Source organism: Heterocephalus glaber, unplaced genomic scaffold (assembly GCF_053883595.1).
Source record: "Heterocephalus glaber isolate CG9 unplaced genomic scaffold, H.glaber_assembly_v1.0 deba00001733, whole genome shotgun sequence".
Lineage (NCBI taxonomy): Eukaryota > Metazoa > Chordata > Mammalia > Rodentia > Bathyergidae > Heterocephalus > Heterocephalus glaber.
Genome location: NW_028258444.1, coordinates 8,364,517 through 8,389,821, shown reverse-complemented (window position 1 = coordinate 8,389,821; position 25,305 = coordinate 8,364,517). Strand labels below are relative to the sequence as shown.

The 25,305-nt window shown below is 37.1% G+C and overlaps 1 protein-coding gene and 2 pseudogenes across 4 annotated transcripts in view; 1 reads left to right on the top strand and 2 right to left on the bottom strand.

Annotated features, from left to right (window-relative positions):
• Window positions 1-25,305, bottom strand: part of Redic1 (regulator of DNA class I crossover intermediates 1) — a 110,038-nt gene that overhangs the window by 33,713 nt on the left and 51,020 nt on the right. For all 4 annotated transcript variants that reach the window (XR_015446880.1, XR_015446879.1, XM_087199941.1 and 1 more), the window contains 3 exons: window positions 2,363-2,883; window positions 1,729-1,798; window positions 81-141 (listed from right to left, as the gene is read on the bottom strand). Coding sequence is in view for 2 of the 4 variants with exons in the window: in XM_087199941.1 (XP_087056067.1) it covers window positions 81-141; window positions 1,729-1,798; window positions 2,363-2,883 (652 nt within the window). In the remaining 2 variants the exon portion in view is untranslated. The remainder of the gene's footprint in view (window positions 1-80; window positions 142-1,728; window positions 1,799-2,362; window positions 2,884-25,305) is intronic.
• On the top strand, window positions 13,141-13,943 carry LOC147821481 (uncharacterized; annotated as a pseudogene).
• On the bottom strand, window positions 16,937-18,311 carry LOC101705569 (cyclin-I pseudogene; annotated as a pseudogene).

Below are 25,305 nucleotides of genomic sequence, written 5' to 3'. Positions count from 1 at the left end.
CCTTAAGTACCGTAGACTGTAAATATTAAAATATGATAAAACATAATTTCACAGAAAGATAACATGGCAATGTGCTTTACCTCATCAAGTCCAATGTCCCATGACTGGTTAGGATGCAATTCTGCCAAATGGCTATTACACCTACAGGTTATAAATAAGACAGTATTAGTGTTTATTTTATTCTCTTTGAAACTATGATTTAAACTATGATTTCAAATTGTTGACTTCAGAAAAGTATATTGGAAGCTTTTTAAAAAATAAAAATGTATAAGCTCTATGCCAAGGAGCTTATTTATTATACATGAGTAAAACTTTGCATTGTATAGGTTTAAAATCACCCCTCTCAAGTAAACGTAGATCTGCAGCCAGGTTTAGGGACCATGTTGTAAATCACTTGCATAAAGTATATTTTAAAATTCAAGGCCTAACATATAGTTTTTCACTCTTAAATTTCTGCATATTTGGAAAACAAAGAACTTAGTATGTTAATTTTATGGAAAGAATTGAGAGTCTACATTTTAATTGTATATGCTACTCTCATAAAAATGGCATATACAAAAAAATGGCATATACATATTTCAAAGATTTCCCTAGAAAACTACATCCAAGATAAAAGTATGTTCTAGTTAATTATTTCCAGTTATAAAGGTATGACCAATGGGATTTTACTCTAGGAGGGCTCCCTCCTATGTACTGCTCTCCCTGTGCTGTAGCACAGGCCCTGTTACAATAAAGACTGTTTAAAAAAAAAAAGACTAATTGCAATTCTTACCAACAGAGAACTACTCAGAAACTACTAGCTGAAATAAAGGTTTCTTTACCTATGCAGTGGTACCTCAGTTCATGAACTTACTTCTTTCCACAATTCTGGTCACAAACCGAATTGGACGAGAACCAAATCAAATTTCCACACAAGGTCAACATCGATCCTAACCACTGAATTTGATCTGGTTCTCATCCAATTCGGCTTGCAACCAGAATCCTGGAAAGAATTAAGTTCATGAACCAAGGTACCACTGTAATTTCAGGTCATTATGTAAAAGGGTCAGTAAGGCAACCCCAAAAACTAATGATTAAGTTAGATATCAAGCAACAATAGATTAGATTAAATTTCTCATTAAATACATTTCGTACAACAGCAGAAAGAAGCTGCACCAAGATCTGATGGAGCATAATTGTTTTCATATAAAAAATGCCATAATGATGGGGTGGAAGAGACAGTAATCTTGAACATGGAGGATGCAGACAGTCTCTGAAAGGTACATGTTGGTAATAAGGAGACAGCTCTACAACACACACTTTCCCATAAACTGCTGATATGCATAGGTATGCCTCTGACACGAATTCTATTACTCTGATTTTCTGCCAACAACATAGCCTTCCCAGGAGATCCTAAAGTAAGAAGATATGCTCTTTATGCCAGGAAACAGTCCTACACATATGAGCCTTCTATTTCTTAGTGAGATAAGTAAATTGACATTCTGATGGATATACAAACACATAAGACAGTTTCTCAAGGGTAATATTCAGATAAGAAGGTATTTAGGGGCTGGCAAACGTGAGCACCGTATTCTCAATGAGAATGATATTACCGAGATTGTGAATACAGTAAGGCTTCTTTGTGACCTGGTGGCTCACACTCAGTGACAGGCCTATGTCACTTTGCAGTAGTTCACTCTTCAACATGCTACATCCTAATATGATTCCCTGGATGTACTAAAAACTTACATAGAGTTCACTGGATCTTCCTGGATATTTTTCTGTGATGTTTTCTCTTGGAAACCATTTTCATGTTTTCCTGCAAAAATAAAACTATGCATTGAGTAAAAAATTTAGCTCAGTATATTTTCATTTAACCAAAGCACCTTACCATGACGCATACAAAGGGAAATCACTGGTGCACAGTGTCATACAATAGGCATTCTATTTTTGGTTTCACATTCTCCAAACATACATACTACACTGTCATCCCTTGGTAACTATGGGGAACCAGGGCTTGCTTCAACCACTTCTACAGCTACCAAAATCCATGTATGCTCAAATCTCTTGGATAAAATGGTTTAGTATCTGCCATATGACATACTCATATCCTCCCATTTGGTTTACATACTCTCTAGATTACTATCTAAGTAGCTATTACTCTGTATTGGTTAAGGAATAATAGCAAGAAAAAAAAGACCACACATATTCAATACTCAACGTTTTAAAATAATTTCAATACATGGTTGGTTTGATCTGCTGATGAGGAACCTATGGATGTAGAGGGCCAAATGTATGTGTGTGTGAATATATACATATGTATATGATATATAAAGTTAAAAACAAAAACTAGATCATTACATTTTCCAAGTATAATACCAACCTCGATTTTCATAACTGGCTGGGTAACAATCCTCAAAAGTGCTAAGATCACGTATTTCATTACTGTTGTGCTCTTTCTGATTGTGCTTGACTGGCTGACATTTTTCTGGACAACTTGTTTTATTAAAAGCAGAATTACTACAAGTTGACTCTGAAACTGTAAAAATGCTCCCAATGCATACACCAGTGGAATGGTTTTCATCAGAATTAGTGACTAAACAAGCATTTCCCAAACTATCATAACTACTCTTGTCAAAAGTTTTCTGTATCACTTGTTGATCTATGCTTAATAAATTGATCATGTTCTGACCAACAAAAGAGTCACAATTCTCTGATAGAATACTATGAGCTGGCTGGTTTACGTCTTTAAGAAAAGTTGAAATTTCTTTTCCATTTTCTCCCCAGGTACGTTGTGCTACTTGTTTTTCAATAATGAAGTCTGACTGTCTTTCATTCATGCTTCTCCAATCTTCACCCGAAGTTACACCAGGTCTTGTGGCAAGGAAATCCTCATTTTCTGGACTTCGGGATAAATAAAAACATCATTTACCAAGAAAAGTACAACCCATATTCATTTATAAATTCCAACATTAAAGTTAAATCTTTAGAAATCAATAAGTAGCTAGTAATATTTACTTAAACTATTATTATTCTTTTTGGTACCGGAGCTCGAACTCGGGACCTTGCGCTTTCGAGGCAGGTGGTGGAACCACTGAGCTAAATACCTGGCCCCTTAAATTATTTTTTAATATTTAAATATATAATACTGGCTCTCCTAGCCGCGACCAGCCAGGTGAGACAAGCAGCTTGAAGCTCCGCAGCTGTCCTGGGCCCCACCCACGCCACGGTGAGGTCTGCTTAGCCACAGGGGTGCCTCCAAGGCTGGTGTGTGTCCGTCCCCCCCACCACCACGTGTCTCTGGCCTTCTGGCTCTTCTGCTACCTGGTCCCACACTAGATAGGCACAGAAGATTATAAAGACCCTTGTCCTGAGCGCCACAGATAAGAGCATAAGTTAGTAACAGAAAGAGGGCTTCTCAGGCTCCTTGATGAAAACTGAAGCTCAGCGGAAAAGTAAAGAGAATCTCTACAATAAAGGCACATCAGACCACTGTACTTGGTCTGCTGCTGGCTTGCTGAGACTCATTGACTCCTATATGCACATGGATTCCTACATTGACTACTGTGACAGCAGAGACATAACCTGAAGGAGGCCCATAATTTTTATTTTTTGCTATTTGCAAAAAAGAAAAAAAAATTTTTTCTCTTATTTTTAATTCTTAACTTTTACTTTTTTCTACTCTTCAAATTTTTACTTTTCTTTCTTTATCTTTTCTCTCTCTCTCTCTCTCTCACTCGATCTCTCGCTGTCCTACATTGCTCCTCATCTCCCCATTTGTTCCTTTCTGCACTGAATTTGGATCTCTCCCTTATTGTTCTTTTCTTCTCTTTTTCCTTCTCTTCATTATCATTAGGTTTAAAGGAAAGTAAATTCGATATCTAGCCTCCGTGTTGCTGTTAGGTGATTCTATTTACATCTTTGTTCTTTCATTCTGCCTTTTCCTCTTGCCTTTAACAACTTCTTAGAGTTTGTGTGATCTTTCTGTGTCTTCTGGCCTCACCCCTAATCTTACCTGATCTTTCTACCTGTCCCTCCCTCCCCAACTCCTGTTAATTCCCTACCCCGAAGGGGAAAGATGTTATATTGAAGAGTTTACTCGTTATAAACTTATGTTGGGTTGGTCCTCGCTTTTAATTTAACTCACATAGTTAAATGTGATAGATTAATAACTACCACAAATTGTCATTTTCTAAGCTTGATGCTATGGTACTGCTGATTGTTACTATTTGGCCTAACATGTTGTGATTGATCTAATCACTTTTCCTTCCTGGTATAAAGAAAATAAAATAGCCTGAGAGTCATTAGAGTCTCAAAACCCAAACACAAGCTATATCTGGAAGACACCTCTGAAAAGCAATAATTCCACAAGGGTTTTAAACACAAGCAACAAAGATAGTTACATTAAGCAATTTTGAAATATCAATCCAGGAATTAAACCAAGGACAGTACCAAAAACAAAAATGAGAAGACACTTAAGCAAGGCACAAACCCAGGCTTCCATGCCACAAAAAGGAAATTCTGGGGGAAAATTCTGATAAGCAACCACTTGGACACCCTGAACTGATAGCAAAGGAAGTAACAAAGCAGATGCATGAGGCTCTAGAAAAATTCAAAACAGAAATAATCTCCCAGATAACTATAGAATTGGTGAGCAAAATGAAAGACATGATTAGAGGCTCTAGAGCACAAACAGATAAAAAAATGGATGAGATCACACACACGCTGGAAGCCATGAATGTCCAGCATAAGAAAGAAATGGAAAACATGATCGCCCAACATAACAAAGAAATGGAATCCATGAAACAAATTCAAACAGATATTCAAGAGATTAAAAACTGCACTGAAAGCATGCAGAGCAGACTAAGAGCATCTGAAGACAGAATATCAGACATAGAAGACAGGATTGGGTGAAGGAACATGAAAACAGAGATTTCTTAAAGATAGTAAGGGACCATGAGAAATCAATCCAACAGCTGCTACATGATGATGCAAAGAAGAATGACATAAGACTCATAGGAGTCCACGAAAAAACAGGAGAAAGTACAATTGACATAAAAATCTGTTCACAGAAGTAATAGTAGAAAACTTCCCAGAGGAGGAGAACTGGACATACAAATAAGTGAGTCATACAGAACTCCAACTAGCCATGACCAAAAAGAAAAATCTACACCTAGACATATAATAGTCAAGATCCCAGAAACCCAACAGAAGAAAAAAATTCTACAGGCAGTTAGAGAAAAGAAACGAATCACCTACAAAGGAAAGCCCATCAGAATCATGGAAGATTTCTCAACACAAACCCTCAAATCAAGGAGAGCCTGGGGTGAACTATTTTAAGCCCTAAAAGAAAATAACTTCCAACCTAGGCTGTTGTATCCAGCAAAATTATGTTTCAAAATCAATGGGGAAATTAAATACTTTCATTACAAAGAACACCTGAGAAATTTCATGAACACCAAACCAGCACTCCAAACAATTTTAAGCAATATCCTAGAAAAAGACAATGAAGGTCACAATTCCATGAGGCCCGACAGAGAGAAGGCACCATGCAAGGTAAGACACTTAAGCAAAAGGGAGGAAAATAAGAAATAAAAGAGCCAACAAACATCATGACAAGGATGAGTCAATATCTCTCAATTTTAACTATCAATGTTAATGGCCTCAATTCACAAATCAAAAGAAATAGACTGACAGAATGGATTAAGAAGCAAAACCCAGCAATATGCTATATCCAAGAAACACACCTAACTCAAAAGGAAATCCACAGACTGAAAATAAAACGGTGGAAAATAGTTCTCCATGTGATAGGAACCCAGAAAAAAGCAGGTGTAGCAATCTTATTTGCAGACAAAGTAGATTTCAAACCAAAACTAATTAAAAGAGACAAAGATGGTCACCACATCCTTGTGAAGGGAACAATCCAAGAGGAAGAGATGACAATCCTGAATATATATGCACCAAATACGAATGCCCCCAACTATACAAAACAAATATTAATGGACATGAAAAACCAAATAAGCACTAATACAATTGTAGTGGGGGACCTCAACACCCCACTATCACAAATAGACAGATCAACTAGAAAAAAAATAAACAATGAAATTCTAGGACTGAACCAAGCTATTGAACAAATGGACTTAATAGATGTTTATAGAGTGTTCCACTCCACAAAATCAGAATACACATTCTTTTCAGCTGCACACGGGGCATTCTCCAGAATAGATCACATGCTAGCTCATAGGACATATCTAAATAAATGTAAAAGAATTAAAGCTATCCCCTGTATATTATCAGACCATAGTGCAATAAAATTGGAGATCAATACCATAAGAAACCACAAAAATCCCACAAACACATGGAAATTGAACAACACCCTCCTGAACAACCAATGGGTGACAGAGAAAATTAAAGAAGAGATTAGATAGCTTCTACAAGTAAATGATAATGCCAGTACAACATACAGGAATCTGTGGGACACAATGAAAGCAGTTCTATGCGGGAAATTCATAGCAGTGAATGCCCATATTAGGACAAGAGAGAGAACTCAGTTAAATAACCTAATGCAGAACCTCAAGCTCCTAGAAAGAAAAGAGCATAGCAAACCCAAAGCTCGTACAAGAAAGGAAATTATAAAGATCTGAGCAGAAATCAATGCAATGGAGACTAAAAGAACAATACAAAAAAATCAATGAATCAAAGAGTTGGTTTTTTTAAAGAATAAATAAAATTGATAGACCTTTAGCCAACCTTATCAAAAAAGGAAAGAAAAGGCTCAAATCCATGCAATTAAGAATGAAAAAGGTGAAGCCACAACAGATCGAGCAGAAATCCAGAGGATCATCAATACCTACTTTGAGAACCTGTACTCTAATAAAATGGAAAACACAGAAGAAACGGACAGATTCCTAGATACATACAAATTGCCAGAATTAAATGAAGAAGATATAGAAATCCTAAACACCCCAATTACAATGAAATTGAAAAGGTAATAAAAAACTTACCAACAAGGAAAAGCCCAGGTCCTGATGGCTTCACTGCTGAATTCTACAAGACATTTAAAGAAAAACTATCGCCATTACTCTTTAAACTCATCAAGGAAATTGAAAGGGAAGCAAGGCTTACAAATTCATTCCTGGAAGCAAGTGTTACTTTGATCCCAAAACCAGGGAAAGACCAAGCCAAAAAGAGAACTACAGACCAATCTCCCTAATGGACATAGATGCAAAAATCCTCAACAAGATAGTGGCAAACAGAATACACTGTCATCAAGAAGATCATACACCCTGACCAAGTCAGATTTATCCTAGGGATGAAAGGATGCTTCAACATTCATAAATCAATAAATGTAATACACTATATTAACAGAGTCAAGGACAAAAACCCCATGATCATCTCAATAGATGCAGAAAAGGCATTTGACAAAATCCAACACCCATTCATGATAAAAATGCTACAGAAAATTGGAATAGAAAATCTTTATCTCAACCTGATTAAGGCTGTCTGTGAAAAACCAACAGCCAACATCATACTAAATGGTCAAAAACTGAAAACTTTCACACTAAAATCAGGAACAAGACAAGGATGCCCACTATCACCAATCCTGTTCAATATTGTTCTGGAAACATTAGCCATAGCAATTAGAAAAAAGAAAGAAAGAAAAAGAACAAAGATAGGAAAGGAAGAAGTGAAACTGTCATTATTTGCTGATAATATGATACTTTACATAGAAGATCCAAAAAATTCAGTCAAAAGTCTTCTAGACCTAATTGACAGATTCAGTAGAGTAGCTGGATACAAGGTCAACACTCAAAAAACAATACCCTTCTTATACGCAAACAGCAGAACCATTGAGAGAGAAATTCGAGAAACAACAGCATCTAAAAAAATGAAATATCTAGGAATCAACCTAACAAAGGAAGTAAAAACCTCTACAATGAAAACTACCGCATTCTGAAGGAAATCGAAGAGGATTTAAGAAAATGGAAAGATATCCCTTGTTCCTGGGTAGGAAGAACCAATATAGTGAAAATGGCTATACTTCCAAAACTACTATATAGATTCAATGCAATGCCAACTGAAATTCCAACAATATACTTCACAGAACTAGAGAAAACAATGCAAAAATTCATTTGGAAGCAGAAGAAACCTAGAATAGCAAAAGCAATTCTAGGCAACAGAGACATGGCAGGGGGTATCACAATCCCCAACTTGAAACTATACTACAAAGCCACTCTGATAAAAACAGCATGGTACTAGCAAAGAAACAGATCCAAAGATCAGTGGAATAGATAAGAAGAGGCAGAAACAACTCCAGACATACTCAGCCACCTCATCTTTGACAAAAGAGCCAACCACCCTAATTGGAGGAAAGATAGCCTATTTAACAAATGGTGTTGGAAAAACTGGATTTCAACCTGCCAGAGATTAAAACTAGACCCATACCTATAACCGCACACTAAACTAAGATCAAAGTGGATTAAAGATCTAAATATTAAGACAGAAACACTAAACTTGCTGGAAGATAAGTTAGGTAGAACTCTCAAAGACATTGGCATAGGAAAAGACTTTATGAACAAATCTTCAGTAGCACGGGAGCTAGCACAAGGAATCAACAACTGGGATCTCATTGCATTAAAAAGCTTCTGCACTGCAAGAGAAACTACCAACAGAGCTAAGAGACAACCTACAATGTGGGAACTAAGTTTTAGCAGCTGTACCTCAGACAAAGGACTACTATCCAGAATATATAAAGAACTGAGAAAAATCAGACCCCTCAAATTCAAAGACCCAATTCAAAAATGGGCATCTGAAATGAACAGACATTTCTCAGACAAAGAATTAAAAGCAGAAAATAAATATATGAAAAAATGTTCAACATCACTGGTCATTTGAGAGATGCAGATGAAAGCAACACTGAGATTCCACCTCACCCCAGAAAGAATGGCTGCTATCAAGAAATCAACCAATAACAGATGCTGGAGGGGGTGAGGAGAGAAAGGAACCCTTCTCCATTGTTGGTGAGAGTGCAGACTGGTGCAACCACTGTGGATGTCAGTATAGAGATACCTCAAAGAACTAGGGCTAGAGGTCCCATTTGACCCAGCTATTCCCCTACTGGGAATCTTCCCCAAAGAATTAAAAGAATCATACCACAGCGATATATGTACACCTATGTTTATAGCGACACAGTCTGTAATAGCTAAAGCTTGGAAACAGCCCAAGGGCCCATCAACTGGAAACTGGATAAAGAAGATGTGTTTTTTTAATAAAATAGAGTACTACTCAGCCATAAAGAATGAGAAGCTACAGACATTTATAGCTAAATGGACACATATTGAGCCTATACTCTTAAGTGAAATAAATAGGACACACGTGTAAATACCGAATAGTTTCTCCAATGTGAGAAACTGAAAGTGTAAATAAGGATGAAAATGATTAAAATGAATAACTGATAATTTGAAATAGGAAAAGGTCCAAGGGTTGGGGGGGGGGTGGGAGGGGAAGGGGAAAGGGAAGAAGGGAAAGGAAAAATAATGAGAAAGAAAAAAAAATGGAATCAAAGTCTGTGTAAATAGGGAAGGGTGGAGTGTATGAAGGGTGCACAGGTAATGGGTGAAAAATAAGACCTAAGATACATCATGCTCAGGTACAAACACCCAATCATAAATGTAAATGTATTTTATACCTAAAATGTACAAATAAATAAATAAATAAATAATACTATTTTGGGTGGAAATGTACCTAATGTGCTCTTCTATCGATTTACTTAGTATTAAAATTATATGCTGTCCTATACTGCAATATGAAAAATTAATGTATAGCTCAATTTGTTATATTAGAAAAAGAAAATATGGATACAGTATGTGTTCTGTAATATGTACAGCAAATAATCTAGATAGCCACTGTATGTCACTGCTGCTCCATGTAACCAGGGAAAGACCTTCTGAAAACCGGGGATGTTACCTTGTGTAAAATCATCAAATCGAGTAGTTATTAGAACATTATAACAGATATTTTTCAGCCTAACGAGATAAAAACAGCTATGTTTCACAAAGAAGAGAAATATGGATATAAATGGGTACACAAGAAATAGTCAAGAAATAGATGAAAATTAGATGAGAATCAGGAAAACTAGACAATTTCTAATGCAGAAATGATAATTCTAGATATGATAATGATAATTCCACTTGTGTATAAGAATCAAAGTTATGAAAAAATGGAAACAAAGCTTTTGTACATGGAGGGGAGGGAGGGGAGGGGGGGAGCCTGAGGGGGTAATGGCATAAAATAAAATTTATTTTAAAAAAGAATCAAATTTATGATAAAATAGCTAGAGGTAGAGATATTTTTAAATTTTATTGCCAGTAATTACAAATTTATTTGTGATTGTATGGTTCCAGAGATTGGAGGTACCAATGAAATTTTAAAAAGAAACATGAAAACTGCTAAAACTCTGACTTCCAATTTTATTTTTTAAATTACATACTTAATATTTAATAGAGACATGTTCCAGGTTCTAGGCCATGTGTTGGGGACAAAGAGATAAAACAACTCAGTTTGGTACTTGTTGATAAACTCATGATCATACATTGTACCTCACTAGGGGGCTTACTCCTGTTTCATGTAATATAATGCTACTTTGTTGTACTAAAAACAATCTAGAGTAATAATACACACCATTAATATCAGAAGAATGTCTATTATGTATTTCTATTAAATGTGAAAGACTTCATACATTATAAAATACACTATAAATGTAAATCACTTTTTAAAAGTATTTTAAGCATTCTACCACAGAAGAATCAATCACTAAGAGATGTGAAGAACAGAGAAATGTGTAATCTATAGTTATTATGGAAGAGAAATGTACAACATAAAAAAGCAAGGAAAGGGGCTGGGGATATACCTCAGCAGCACTGCATCTGCCTTGTAATCACAACGTCCTGAGTTCGATCCCTGGTACCAGAAAAAAAAAAAAGCAAGCAAAAATTACAAACTAACAGGTGTTATCCCATAGTCAAATACTGCAATAGCAATCAGAACAGATTTTTTTTTCTTAAAAAAATCAGGGATGTGGCATCTGATTTGGGGAATGAATTTTTTTACTTCTAAAGATGAGAGAAAAATGATGTAAAGATTTGAGTGATAAGCAGCAATAGCCTGTTGCTGCTTTCCAGACACTGGAAAACAATAACCTGAGAAAGTAAAGAAGGAGACAAGTGGAGTCCTGGGACCCAGGAAGGATCTGATGGGAAAGTTGCAGCCTGCAGAGAAATTGAAGAGACAGAACATAACACAGAAAAAGGATGGGGCACTCTGCACTTTATCCCTGGCTCACAATTCAAAGAAAGGAGGCTGAATCTACAAGAAACAGTGAAATAATTTTAGATCAGAAGAGATAAAGAAGTTCATTACATACTGGTTAAGGGAACAGTTCAACAGGAAGAGTTAACAATCATGTGTGCACTGATTCATAAAGCAAACATTAATGGACATTAAAAATCAGATGAACACCAATACAATTGTAATGGGGGCTCTCAATACCACACTCGCAAAGGGACAGATCAACTAGGCAAAAAGTCATCAAAGAAGTATCAGAGCTGAACCAAACCTTTCAACAAATGAATCTAATAGATATTTACAGTGTTCCACTAAAAAACAACGAAGTACACATTCTTCTCAGCAGCACCTGGGACTTTCTCCAAAATAGACCACATACTAGCACATAGAGCATGCTTAAGTAAATGCAAAAGAATTGAAATTATCCCATGCATATTATCAGATCATAGTGCAACAAGACTAGAAATCAATGGCAAAAGACACCACAGAAGATATGCAAATATATGGAAAACAAACAATACCCTCTTGAATGATCATTAGGTCACACAGGAAGTTATTCCTTTTTTTTTTTTTGGTACCAGGGACTGAACTCCAGACCTTGCGCTTGTGAGGCAGGTGGTGGAACCACTGAGCTAAATCCTGGCCCCTAAAACAAACAGCAAAGGAGTAAAATTTTTTTTTTGGTACCAGGGATCAAACTCTGGTCCTTGTGCTTGCAAAGCAGGTGGTGGAACCAATGAGCTAAATCCTCAGCCCATAAAAGTCTTTCTTTTCTTTTTTGTGGTACTGGGGATTGAACTCAGGACCTTGAGCTTGCCAGGCAAGCACAGTGCCACTGAGCAACATCCCAGCCCTTCACACAGGAAATTAAAGAAAAAATTAGACAGTTTCTGCAAGCAAACAATAATGCCATTACAGAACACCAGAATCTATGGGATACAATAAAAGCAGTTGTAAGAGGGATTTATAATTTAGTTACAAATATTTATAAACTATAAATAGTATAATTTAATTATAAACAGTTAATTCTAACGTTAGAAAAACAGAATGCATTCAAATTATCTAATCATGCGCCTCAAGATCCTGGAAAAACAAGAAGAATTCAAACCTAAAATTAGTGCAAAGAAGGAATTATAAAACACAGAGAAGAAATCAAGAAATGGTTAAATTATTAGACACATATAAACTACCAAAGGTGAACCAGAAGGATATAAAAATTTTAAATAAACCAATATCAGTCAGTGAAACTGAAGAGGTATTAAAATAAAACTACGAAGAAAAGCCCAGGCCCCAACAGATTCACTGCCAAATTCTATAAGAACTTTACAGAATATCTAATACTCTTCAAACTTTTTAATGAAATGGAAAGGGAAATATTACTCCCAAAGTCATTCCTAGAAGCAAGCATTACCCTGATTCCCAAACCAGAAAAAGACCCAACCAAAAAAGAGAGCTAAAGACCAGTCTCTTTAATGATCACAGATGCAAAAATCCTCAATAAGATAATGGCAAACAGAAGGTAGAAAAGCATCAGAAAGATCACACATAGTGACCAAGTAGGATTCATTCTAGGGATAATTTAACATGCAAATCAATAAATGTAGCGGTGTCAAGGCGACAAAGGGCGGCGCCTGACCACTGGAGCGCTGCCCACCGCCTGCTGTGACCTCTACTGGCTGCGGCCCGCATAGGAGTGACCCCGGGAGACCCAGAGGCCACGCAATGGAGGCAGTGACCTTTGAAGATGTGGCTGTGAGCTTCACCATGGAGGAATGGGCTTTGCTGGATCCATCCCAAAAGAAGCTCTACAGAGACGTGATGAGGGAAACCTTTAGCAACTTGGCTGCTATAGAAAAGCCTGGGATCACCTGGAAGTTGAAGAAGAATACAAAATTTACTGGAGAAATCTAAGAAAGAAAGAGGTAGTGAAATGCTATCAATATAAAGCTTGGAATCAACATGAAGAAATATTCCTTTGGACTCCAGATGCTAATGTGGATGTGAAACCAGCTGAAAGCCTTGCTCTTAGGAAGCCTCTGAGTGGTCATTTCTCACTGACTGTGCCTATCATTCCTCACACTGCACTGAAGTCATATAAATATTTGGGATCTGAAGAGGTGCATAAATGTAATCAACATGGAAGAAACTCCAGTGATTTCCAGTCCTTTCAGAAGCATGCAAGGGCAAAGGATGGAGAGAATCCCTGTGAATATGATCAATGTGGGAAATCCTACTCTGACCTTACTGAAAGAACTCACCTTAGAGAAAAGGGCTTTGTATGTAAGAAAAATTTGAAAGCCTGCAGCACACAGAATAATGTTCAGATCCATGAAAGAAATCACAGTGGGGAGAAACCCTATGTATGTAAGCAATGTGGGAAAGCTTTTCCCACCCATAGAGCTTATCAAACACATGAAAGAGTTCACAGTGGAGAGAAACCCTATGTATGTAAGCAATGTGGGAAAGCCTTCAGAAATCATAGTACTTGTAAAGGCCATGAAAGAATTCACAGTGGGGAGAAACCGTATGTATGTAAACTATGTGGGAAAGCTTTCCACAGAAACAATTATTGTCAAATACATGAAAGATGTCACACTGGAGAGAAACCCTATGTATGTTAGCAATTCAGGAAAGCTTTCAGCAGGCTCAGTGAATGTAAAATACATGGAAGGATACACACTTGGTATTAATCCTATGAATGTAAGCAATATGCAAATCCTCAGTACAGACAATTTTCAAGTATATGGAAGAACTCACAAGGTAGAGACCTATGTAATAAGTAATTGGGAATGATGCCATACACATTTTTAAATACATGAAAGAAATCCCACTGGGGAGAAACTTTTATGTATGTAAGCCTATTTTGAAACTTCTTTGAAAATTTGTCATGTAATGGAGACTTGTGAAAATAATACATTAAGTTTGATGTCAATATTTCTTCACAAGTTTTCCAAGAAATACACATCCCAGGTGGAGATGTGCAAATGTACACATGTTGTGTGGGTTTAAGTGAATCATTTATACATATCTAGATCATGTATCTATAAGGTTTCATGTAAAAATAGTGAGTTGACATAATTTTATATTGTTTGTGCTTAATCTATAGTGTCGTAATGAAACATGGGGACCTGAAATATACCTTTTACTCTCAAGAATGGACCTAGACATTCGAGAGATGCAAATGAAAACAACGCTGAGATTCCACTTCACTCCAGAAAGAATGGCTGCTATCATGAAATCAACCAATAACAAATGCTGGCAGGGCTGTGGGGAAAGAGGAACCCTGCTCCACTGCTGGTGGGAGTGTAGACTGGTGCAACCACTGTGGAAATCAGTATGGAGATACCTCAAAGAACTAGGACTGGAAGTCCCATTTGACCCTGCTATTTCCCTACTGGGAATCTTCCCCAAAGAATTAAAAGAATCATACCACAGTGATATATGTGCACCCATGTTCATAGCAGCACAGTTTGTAATAGCTAAAACTTGGAAACAGCCCAAATGCCCATCAACTGGAGACTGGATAAAGAAAATGTGGTTTTTTTAATAAAATGGAGTACTACTCAGCCATAAAGAATGAGAAATTAGAGACATTTATAGGTAAGTGGATGCACATTGAGGTGATACTCTTAAGTGAAATAAATTGGACACACATGAATAAATTCCAAATAGTTTCTCTGGTGTGAGAAACTGAAAGTGTAAATAAGGACTAAATCTATAATATTTAGTGAATGTGAATTTAGTGAATAGGTAATGTGAAATAGGAAGAAAAGGGGCAAAGGGGAAGGAAGTGGGAGGGCTAGGGGAAAGGATAGAAGGGAATGGGATTAATATGAGAAAATGGAAAAATAGGAACAAAATCTTTGTAAATAGGGAGGACTGGAGGGGTTGAAGGGAGGGCTGGGCAAGGGTGAAAAATAAGAACCAAGAGAGACTATGTAAAGGTGCTAATTTCCAATGATGAATGTCATTATATTGTATACCTAAAATGTACCAATGATTAGAATGAATAATCGATAATGTAAAATAGGAAGAAAAGGTCCAAAGGGGTAGGGGTAGTGGGAGGCGCAGGGGAAAGGAAAGAAGAGAAAGGAAAAAAGATGAGAAATGGAAAAAATGGAAATAAAGTCTTTGTAAATAGGGAAGGGTGGAGGGGGTGAAGGGAGGGCTAGGAATGGGGGAAAAAATAAGAACCAAAATGCATTATGTAAAGGTACAATTCCCAATGAGAAATGTAATTGTGTTGTATACCTACAACGTACCAATAAAAGAATTTAATAAAAAAAATAAAAATAAATGTAATTCACCACATAAACAGAAACAGGACAAAGACCATATGATCATCTCTTAATAGATAAAAAGCGATTGACAAAATTCACCATTTATTCATGATAAAAACCTCAAAAACAGGAATAGAAGATCAGTAAATGCAATTTACCACATAAACAGTACAAAAGCCATAGGATAATCTTATTAAATGCAGAAAAACCATTTGACAAAATTCAGCATCCATTCTTGATAAAAAAAAAAACTCAAGGAAATAGGAATAGAAGGTCTTTATCTTAATCTGATAAAAGCTACCTATGACAAACCAAAGGTCACCATCATACTTAGCAGAGAAAAGCTAAAAGCTTTCCCTCTAAAATCAGGAATAAGACAAGGATATCTGCTATCATTATTTTTGAGGACAACTTTTTATTGCTACCAGAGGCTTTTATCATTGGTACATGGTTCTGACTGCAATACCTTCTTCAGACTGCAAAGGGAGCTCAGGATCCAAGTCTTCAAGGGAAATACAGGTAGGTTATGAGACATGGAATATATATATATTTTTTTATACTGGGGATCGAACTCAGGTCCTTGAGCTTGGGAGGCAGGTGACAGAACCACTGAACTAAATCCCCGGCAACATGGAATAATTTTTATCAGAAAACCCTACCAGCCTAACATAAAATGAGGGTTCTGAATTACATGTTACAGACTCAAGTCATAGAGCTGCCCCAACATCTAGACAGACTCCTGATTACAAATGAGTGAAAACAGATCACTTACAAAAATCTAATGATGTTACATACAGGTTTCTTTGGTAAGCACCTGGATATATTAACTTTGTCACAAATTCTTTCATACACATGGCAAAAATGCTTTCAACAAATCTAAGTGTTCTAGTTACATGCCGTTTTAAAGTTTAAAATAAAGCTGTAATTTTGTTTTTAAACTGTAAAAATTGAAATGAGAAATAAAATCCATGTGGTAATGTGAGAACTTTGTCTATTATCACCTCTGATTCTTTAGGACAATTCCAAAGTACACTTTCCACACTAACTGGAATCAAAGCCATGGATTCAATATGGCTGTCACACTAATTTTGCTTTAAAAAAAAACAACTTAGGGGGGTTTCCTATTCAGTGGAAGTCAGAGAACATAGATCAACATCCATAAAATTTATTTAGTATTGAATGAAGAAGCAAGAAAAAGCAAGAGGAAAATAAATCAGGATGCTGGGAAAATAGCTGTGAATTTTGGAATTTTTTTCCAAATATTGTAATTTGTTGACATGGGGCAAATTACATTTTAGCAAAGAAAAGAGCAGAAGTGACATACTACAAAGAAATTTACTTTTTAAAAATGTTTTGGTAGGTATTTTTTGGCCTTTAAACAATGCTGAATTATAATTATCTGCACAAGTAAAAGAGGGTGTGTGTTTTTTTCTTTTTCTGGCTCATTTCAAATCAGCCTGATAAGGTATATATCCCTCCATAGCCTTTCCTAGTTTTACAGGTTATTCACAAAGTAGCCAAGCTTAGTTTGCACTGGAAGGTAACACATGTTGAAACTACATGACAGAAACAGGCTGCAAAGGTAGACAAGGGGAAGCATGTCCCTCTTGTCTTGATAAATCAGTGCCACACACAGAAGCCACATTTTCTGCAGCATTGTCTTCATTATAAGAGCTGCTTGATTCCATCATAGAAGTCATCCACTTCCATTTCCTCCACTTTGCATTTTAGCAGAGGTGTGCTTGCACCCACTGGCAGCTGCAAGATGATGGCAGAAGTCTGCTGTACCTCTGACTGGCACTTCTGGCTTGCTGTTGTCCTTGGAGAAATCTGGGCCTGAGATAAAGGAGGGATATAATCTGAATGCTCCTTTGTCACAGGTCACCAGGGTGTGCTTGAGGGGGTGGTAGACATAAACGGAATCTAGAGGCAGGGAAAACTGCAGTGTAGAAAGGTGATGTGCCACAAGCTCCCAACAGTGGATCAACTGGGAGCTATCCATCTGTGCTTTCTGGAGCAGTTCAATTTACGAGGAAGCCAATCAGGAATAAGTTTCTTCATTTCCAAGCTAACCATGGCCAGAGGAGGCATGGATCCTTTGAATTGGAAAAGTTGGTTGCAGGCTGTACAGTGAAGTAGCTGTTTGGTAAGATATGCCAAATGTTGAGACGAGCTCAATTTGGGCAAACTGAAAAGTAACTGAGGCCTCATTGACACTGCAATGGTGTGGGAAATGTAAAGAAAATCCAATGGTGTCGCTGTGTGAAGATCCCAATTCAACTTATCCAAAATAATTCTCTCCATTCTCAAAATTTCAGAAGGGCAACATCCACAGAAACTGTCTCTTGCCAATACCTTGAGTACTGGAAATTTCTCATCCTCTTTAACAGTCTTGACAGCTAGGAAAAAGCAGCTAATTGCAATACAACTTAAGTATTTTGGGTGGGCCTTTACAGTAGCTAAAAACCTGTCCAAAAGACTGCTAGCCAGAGCAAATGTTTCTGGGTAAAGGTTGAATTGGTACTTGAGTTTGGCCAGCCCATGAATTACTTCATCTCTCTGGGAGGGAGAAACACTGATTTGTAGGTATTTTCGGCACATTAAACCTTCCACATCTGGGCTTCCCTAGAGATTGCCTTTTGCAATAAGAAAGACAATCTCTGGTTTGCCAAAGGTCCTGGAAACTTCATGATATCCTTTGGTTCTGCCTGCCACCCAGCTTGATGTAACTACCTCCTCCTCTTCATCCTCCTTCTCCCTGGAGAGCTGTAGGCCTCCTAGGGGTGACTCGGGGGCATCGGAGACACTGCCTCCTTCTCTCTGAGGGTGCACGGAACAAGGACCAGACTGGCAAGGAGGGATAAGGGAGCCGGGCTGTGGGCGGGTCACAAGGTTGTGGCTGGGTCGTCAGCGACTCAGTTCCATGATGACCCCGGGCCTGAATCCACCTTTGCTGCTGGTGCCCAGGTGAGGAGGGAGCTCCCTGAGACCGGCTCGGCCCCTGCTCAGGGGAAGCACCCCCAAGGGGAAATGGTGGAAAGAGGAAGGGGAAAAAGAAAAGAAAAGGAATGGGGAAGGGGGAAAAAATAAGAAAAGGGAAGAACAAGGCACCGTGGCCTCTCCCTGTGGAAAGGCTGGGGAAAGGAAGCTATTTTTGATCCAACATAGTTCTCAAAATACAAGCTAGAGCAATTAGACATGAGAAAGAAATAAAAGAGAGATGGATAGGGAAAGAACTTAAACTACATTATCTGGAGGTGATATGATCCTCTACATAGACGACCCTAAAAACTCTACCAAACTCTTACCAAAAGTCTACAAACATTTGCTAGTGTAGCAGGATATAAAGTCAACACTCAAAAATCAATCGCATTCTTGTGTGCCAATAATAAACTCACTGAGAGGGAAATTAGGGAAATAATAACTTTCACAGCAGCATTAAGAAAAATGAAATACTTATAAATTAACCTAACCAAGGAAGTGAAAGACTTCAACATAACTATAATACTCTGAAAAAGGATACCAGAAGATATCTCCTGTTCCTACATAGGTGGAACCAATATAGGCAAAATGGTCATACTTTCAAAAGTGTTATATAGATTTAAGCAACTGCATTCAAAATCCCAATAATATTTCTTATAGAACTGGAGAAAGCAATCCTAACGTTCAAATGGAACTAGCAAAGACCTAGAATAGCAGAAGAAATTCTAGGCAACAAGGGCAAGGGGGGAGAGGGGCATCACAATCCCAGACCTCAAGTTATACTACAAAGGTAGTCATAAAAGCAGCATGTTATTGGCAAATAAAACCAGGCGTATAGATTAATGGAACAGAATAGATGATAAAGAAACAACTCCAGGTACTCAGTTATGTAATCTTTGACAAAGGGGCCAAATCTCTTCATTGGAAGAAAGAAAGCCTCTTTACCAAAGGATGCTTGGAAAACTGGCTATCCACATGCCAAAAGTTGAACTTAGACTTATATCTCTCATCATACAGTATATTAAAATAAAAACAGATCAAAGATCTCAACACTAGAACAGAAACTATCTGCTACAAGACAAAAAAGGTAAAACTCTCAAAGACATAGGTGTAAGCAAAGACTTTCTGAATGTTGCACAAGAAATAATACCAAGATTCAATAAATGGGATCACATTAAATTACAAAGCTTTGGCACATCAAAAGAAACCACCAACAAAATGAAGAGATAATCCACAGAATGGGAAAAAAAATTTCACCAGCTGCTCCTCAAAGGACTAACATCTAGAACACATAAGAACTCAAAACAATTAGACCTTCCAAATTTAAAGACCCAATTAAAAAAAAATGGGCATCTGAAATGAAAAAAACCTTCTCAGATAAAAAAATACAAATGGCCAATAAATACATGAAAATATATTCTACATCACTGGCCATTCAAGAAGTACATATTAAAACAACTTTAAGATTCCATCTCACCCTGAAAAGAATGACTAGCATCAAGAAATCGACCAATAACAAATGCTAACAAGGCTGTGTGGGGAAAGGAACCCTTCTTCATTGTTAGTGGAGTGTAAACTAATACGAAAATCAGTACAGAGAATCTTCAACAACCTAAAAATAGAAATTCTATTTGACCCAGGTAGTTTGTCCCTTTTTGGCATCTTCTAAAATGAGTTAAAAACATCATACTCCAGTGACATATGTTTAAAGCAGCACAATTCATAATAGCTAAATCTTGGAGACAGTCTATATGCCCATCAACAAATGACTGGATAAAGAAAATGTGGTAGAGTACTAGTCTGCCATAAAGAAAAATAAATTTTAGGTATCTGTAGGTAAATGGAAGCATAAGATCATAATGTTAAGTGAAATAAATCAGATACACAACCTTCAATATCACATGGTTTCCATTACATAAAGTTAATATACAAATAATGTAATACAAAACAGATAATAGAAAAAAAAGAAAAAAGTTAATTGTATTCTAAGTATATTTCTGCTGTCAGTTCCTAGTTTCACTCCAATATGGTATAAGAGTTCACCTTATTGTTGCTATGAGTATGGTCTTAAAAAATAAGACCTCCAGCAGAGGAGGCTTCCAGGTCAATGTGCCACAGCTCCCAGCACAGAGGAGGCTTCCAGGCCAACCTACCACTGCTTCCAGCACAGAGGAGGTGAACTGCGCGAGTGGCAGCAGCATTCTCCACCCCTACCCCCACCAAAATGAGAAGATATGTAAACAAGCCTCAGAACCAGATTTCCAGGTCACCTACAGCAACCCCAGAGGGAAACGAGATGGAACACTCTGATACTCAACCACCTGGACTCCCTGAACAAGCAACAAAAGAAAAGATGAAAGAAAGAAAAAATGAAATCAGAAATAATTTCTCACATAACAGCAGAGATTGTGTCCATAGGACAAGACAAGATTAATAAATCTAGAGAGGAGCTGAGGAACATGATGGAATCGCAACATGGGAAACAAATGGAATCCATAAAACAGATGCAAACAGATGTCCAAGAGATTAAAAGCTCCAATGAAAGTCTACACAGCAGAATGAGCCAATGTGAGGAAAGAATTTCAGATATAGAAGATAAGATGGCAATTAGTGACAAGGAAAAGAAAAATTGCTTTAAAATTGTAAGGGAACATGAGAAATCAATCCAGCAGCTGCTAGATGATGCAAAGAAGAATAAAATCAGACAGACGGGAGTCAATGAAGAAACAGGAGAGAGTCCAGATGACATAAAAAAACTCTTCACAGAAGTAATGGCAGAAAACTTCCCAAGGAGGGGAAAAGAACTTGACATACAGATAAGTGAGGCATATAGGACTCCAACTGGCCTTGATAAAAAAAATCTACACATAGACATATAATGGGATTCCAGAAACCCAACAGAGGAAAAAAATTTTACAAGCAGTAAGAGATAAGAAACAAATCACATACAAAGGAAAGACCATCAGAATCACAACAGACTTCTCAATGCAAACACTCAAGGCAAGAAGAGCTTGGAGTGATGTATTTCAAGCCCTAAAGGAAAACAACCTCCAACCTACACTGATGCACCCTGCAAAACTATCTTTCAAAATTGATGGAGAAATAAGATACTTTCATGACAAAGAGCATCTTAGGAACTTCATGAATACCAAACCAGCACTCCATAAAATTTTAGACAAAATCCTAGGAAAAGACAATGAGGATCACAACCCCAGGAAGCCCAGCAGAATGAATTCACCAGGCACAACAAGAAATTAAAAGCAAAGGGGAAGACTCCAACAAAAAGAAAAAGTCATGACAATAAAAACAGTACGTATCAGTTATAACCATCAATGTTAATGGTCTCAACTCTCCAATCAAAAGAAATAGACTGGCAGAATGGGTCAAGAAGCAAGATCCAACAATATGCTGCATACAAGAAACACACTTAATTCAAAAAGAAACTCATAGATTGAAAGTTAAAGGGTGGAAAACAATACTCCATGCGACAGGAAGCCCTAAAAGAAGCAGGAGTAGCTATCCTCTTTCCAGATCAAGTGGATTTCAAACCCACACTGATTAAGAGAGATGAAGAAGGACACTACATCCTTGTAAAGGGAGCAATCCACAAGGAAGAGATGACAATCATAAATATCTATGGGCCAAACACTAGTGCACCCAACTATATAAAATAAATACTAATGGACATGAAAAGTCATATATGCACTAATACAATAGTAGTAGGGGACCTCAATACCCCACTGTCACAAATAGATAGATCAACTAGAAAAAATATAAGCAACAAAATTCTAGAACTCAAACTCTTGAACAAATGAACTTAACAGTTGTTTACAGAGTGTTCCACCCCACAAAATCAGAATACACATTCTTTTCATCTGCACATGGGTCGTTCTCCAAAAGAGAAAAATCTCACTCATAGAACATATTTAGGTAAGTGCAAAGAAACTGAAGTTATCCCTTGTATATTATCAGACCACAATGTGATGAAATTGGAGATCAATAGCAACAGAAACCTCTAAAATCTCATAAATATGTGGAAATTGAACAACACTCTTCTGAATAATGAATGGGTCACAGAGGAAATTAAAGAAGAAATCAGACAGTTCCTTCAATTAAATGACAGTGACAATACAACATATCGGAATCTATGGGACACAATGAAAGTCTTAGGAGGGAAATTCATACCAGTGAATACTCATATTAGCAAAACAGAGCAAGCCCAATTAAACAACCTGATGCTGAACCTCAAGCTTCTAGAAAAAGAAGAGCAGGACAAACCCAAGGCCTATAGAAAGGAGGAAATTATAAAGATCAGGACAGAAATCAATGCAATGGAGACTAAGAGAATGATACAAAAAATCAATGAAGGCAAGAGTTAGTTATTGAAAGAATAAACAAAACTGACAAAACATTAGCCAACCTTATCAGAAAAAGGAAAGAAAAGGTCCAAATCCATGCAATTAGGAATGAAAAGAGTGAAATTACAACAGACTGAGCAGAAATCCAGAGACTCATCAACACCTACTATGAGAACCTATATGTCAATAAGATGGAAAACACAGAAGAAATGGACAGATTCCTAGACATGTATGAATTACCAAAGTTGAATGAAGAAGACCTAAAAATTCTAAATAACCCAACATCAATCAATGAAATTGAAAATGTAATTAAAAACTTACCAACCAAGAAAAGCCTGGGTCCTGATGGTTTCACTGCTGAATTCTACAAGACATTTAGAGAGAAACTACTGTCACTACTGTTTAAACTCTTCAACGAAATTGAAAGGGAAGCAATACTCCCAAAATCATTCCTGGAAGCAAACATCACCTTGATCTCCAAAGCAGAGAAAGACCCAACTGAAAAAGAAAACTATAGGCCAATCTCACTAATGAACATAGATGCAAAAATCCTTAATAAGATACTGGCAAACAGAATGAAGAAGATCATCAAGAAGATCATAAAACCCTGATCAAGTGGGATTCATCCCAGGGATGCAGGGATGGTTCAACATTCATAAATCAATAAATCTAATACACTATATCAATAGAGTCAGGGACAAAAACTATATGATCATCTCAATAGAGGCAGAAAAAGCATCTGACAAAATCCAACATGCATTTATGATAAAAACCCTATAAAAAATCGGAATAGATGGTCTCTACCTCAATCTGATAAAAACCAACTATGAAAAACCAACAGTCAATATCATACTAAATGCTCAAAAACTGAAATCCTTCACACTAAAATCAGGAACAAGACAAGGATGTCCACTATCACCACTCTTGTTCAATATAGTTTTGGAAACATTAGCCATGGCAATTTGACAAGAGAAAGAAATAAAAGGAATAAAGATAGGAAATGAAGAAGTCAGATTGACATTACTGCAGAGGACATGATACTCTATAGAGAAGACCCCAAGAACTCCACCAAAAGTCTTCTAGACTTAATAACCAAATTCAGTAAAGTAGCTGGATACAAGGTCAACACACAAAAATCAATAGCTTTCCTCTACACGAACAACAGACTCACTGAGAAATAGGGCAAACAATTCCTTTCACAATAGCATACAAAAAAACTGAAATACCTAAAAATCAACCTAACAAAAGAAATCAAAGACCTCTTCTCTGAAAACTATATCACTCTGATAAGAGAGATTGAAGACAATATCAGAAAATGGAAAGATGTCCCTAGCTCCTGGGTAGGAAGGATCAACATAGTGAAAATGGCCATACTTCCACAACTGCTATATAGATTCAATGCAATCCCAATTGAAAACCCAGGAGCATACTTCATGGACCTTGAGAAAACAATCCAAAAATTCATTTGAGAATTCATTTGAGAACAAGAAGAGACCCAGAATAGCAAAAGAATTCTAGGTAACAGATATGGCAAGGGGGTATTACAACACCCAACTTGAAACTATACTACAAAGCTTATGTGATAAAAACAGCATGGTACTGGCACAGAGACAGACCTGAAGACCAGTGGAACAGATTACAAGATGCAGAAACAACTCCAGATACACTCAGCCTCCTCATCTTTGACAAAGGAACCAAACATCCTCACTGGAGGAAAAATAGCCTCTTTAATAAATGGTGCTGGAGAAATTGGTTTTCAACTTGCCAAAGACTAAAGCTAGACCTATATCTCTCACCATGCACTAAACTAAAATTGAAATGGATTAAAGATCTAAATATTAAAACAGAAACACTCAACTGGCTGGAACAGAGGTTAGGTAGAACACTTGAACACATTGGTGTAGGAAAAGAGTTTATGAACAAAACCTCCGTTGCCCATGAACTAGCACAAACACTCAACAAGTGGGATCTCTTCTTACTAAAAAGCTTCTGCACACCAAGAGAAACCAGCAGCAGTGTGAAGAGACAACCCACAATGTGGGAAAAAATTTTCATCAGTGGTCCCTCAGACAAAGGTCTATTATCTTAAATCTATAAAGAACTTAAAAAAATCAGACCTCCAAAATTTAAAGACCCAATCCAAAAACGGGCATCTGAAATGAACAGACATTTCTCAGACAAAGAATTTGAAATGGCAAATAAATATATGAAAAAATGTTCAATATCACTGGTCATTCAAGAGATGCATGAAAACAATGCTGAGATTCCTCCTCACCCCAGAAAGAATGGCTATCATGAAATCAACCAATAACAAATGTTGGCAGGGCTGTGGGGAAAGAGGAACCCTGCTCCACTGTTGGTGG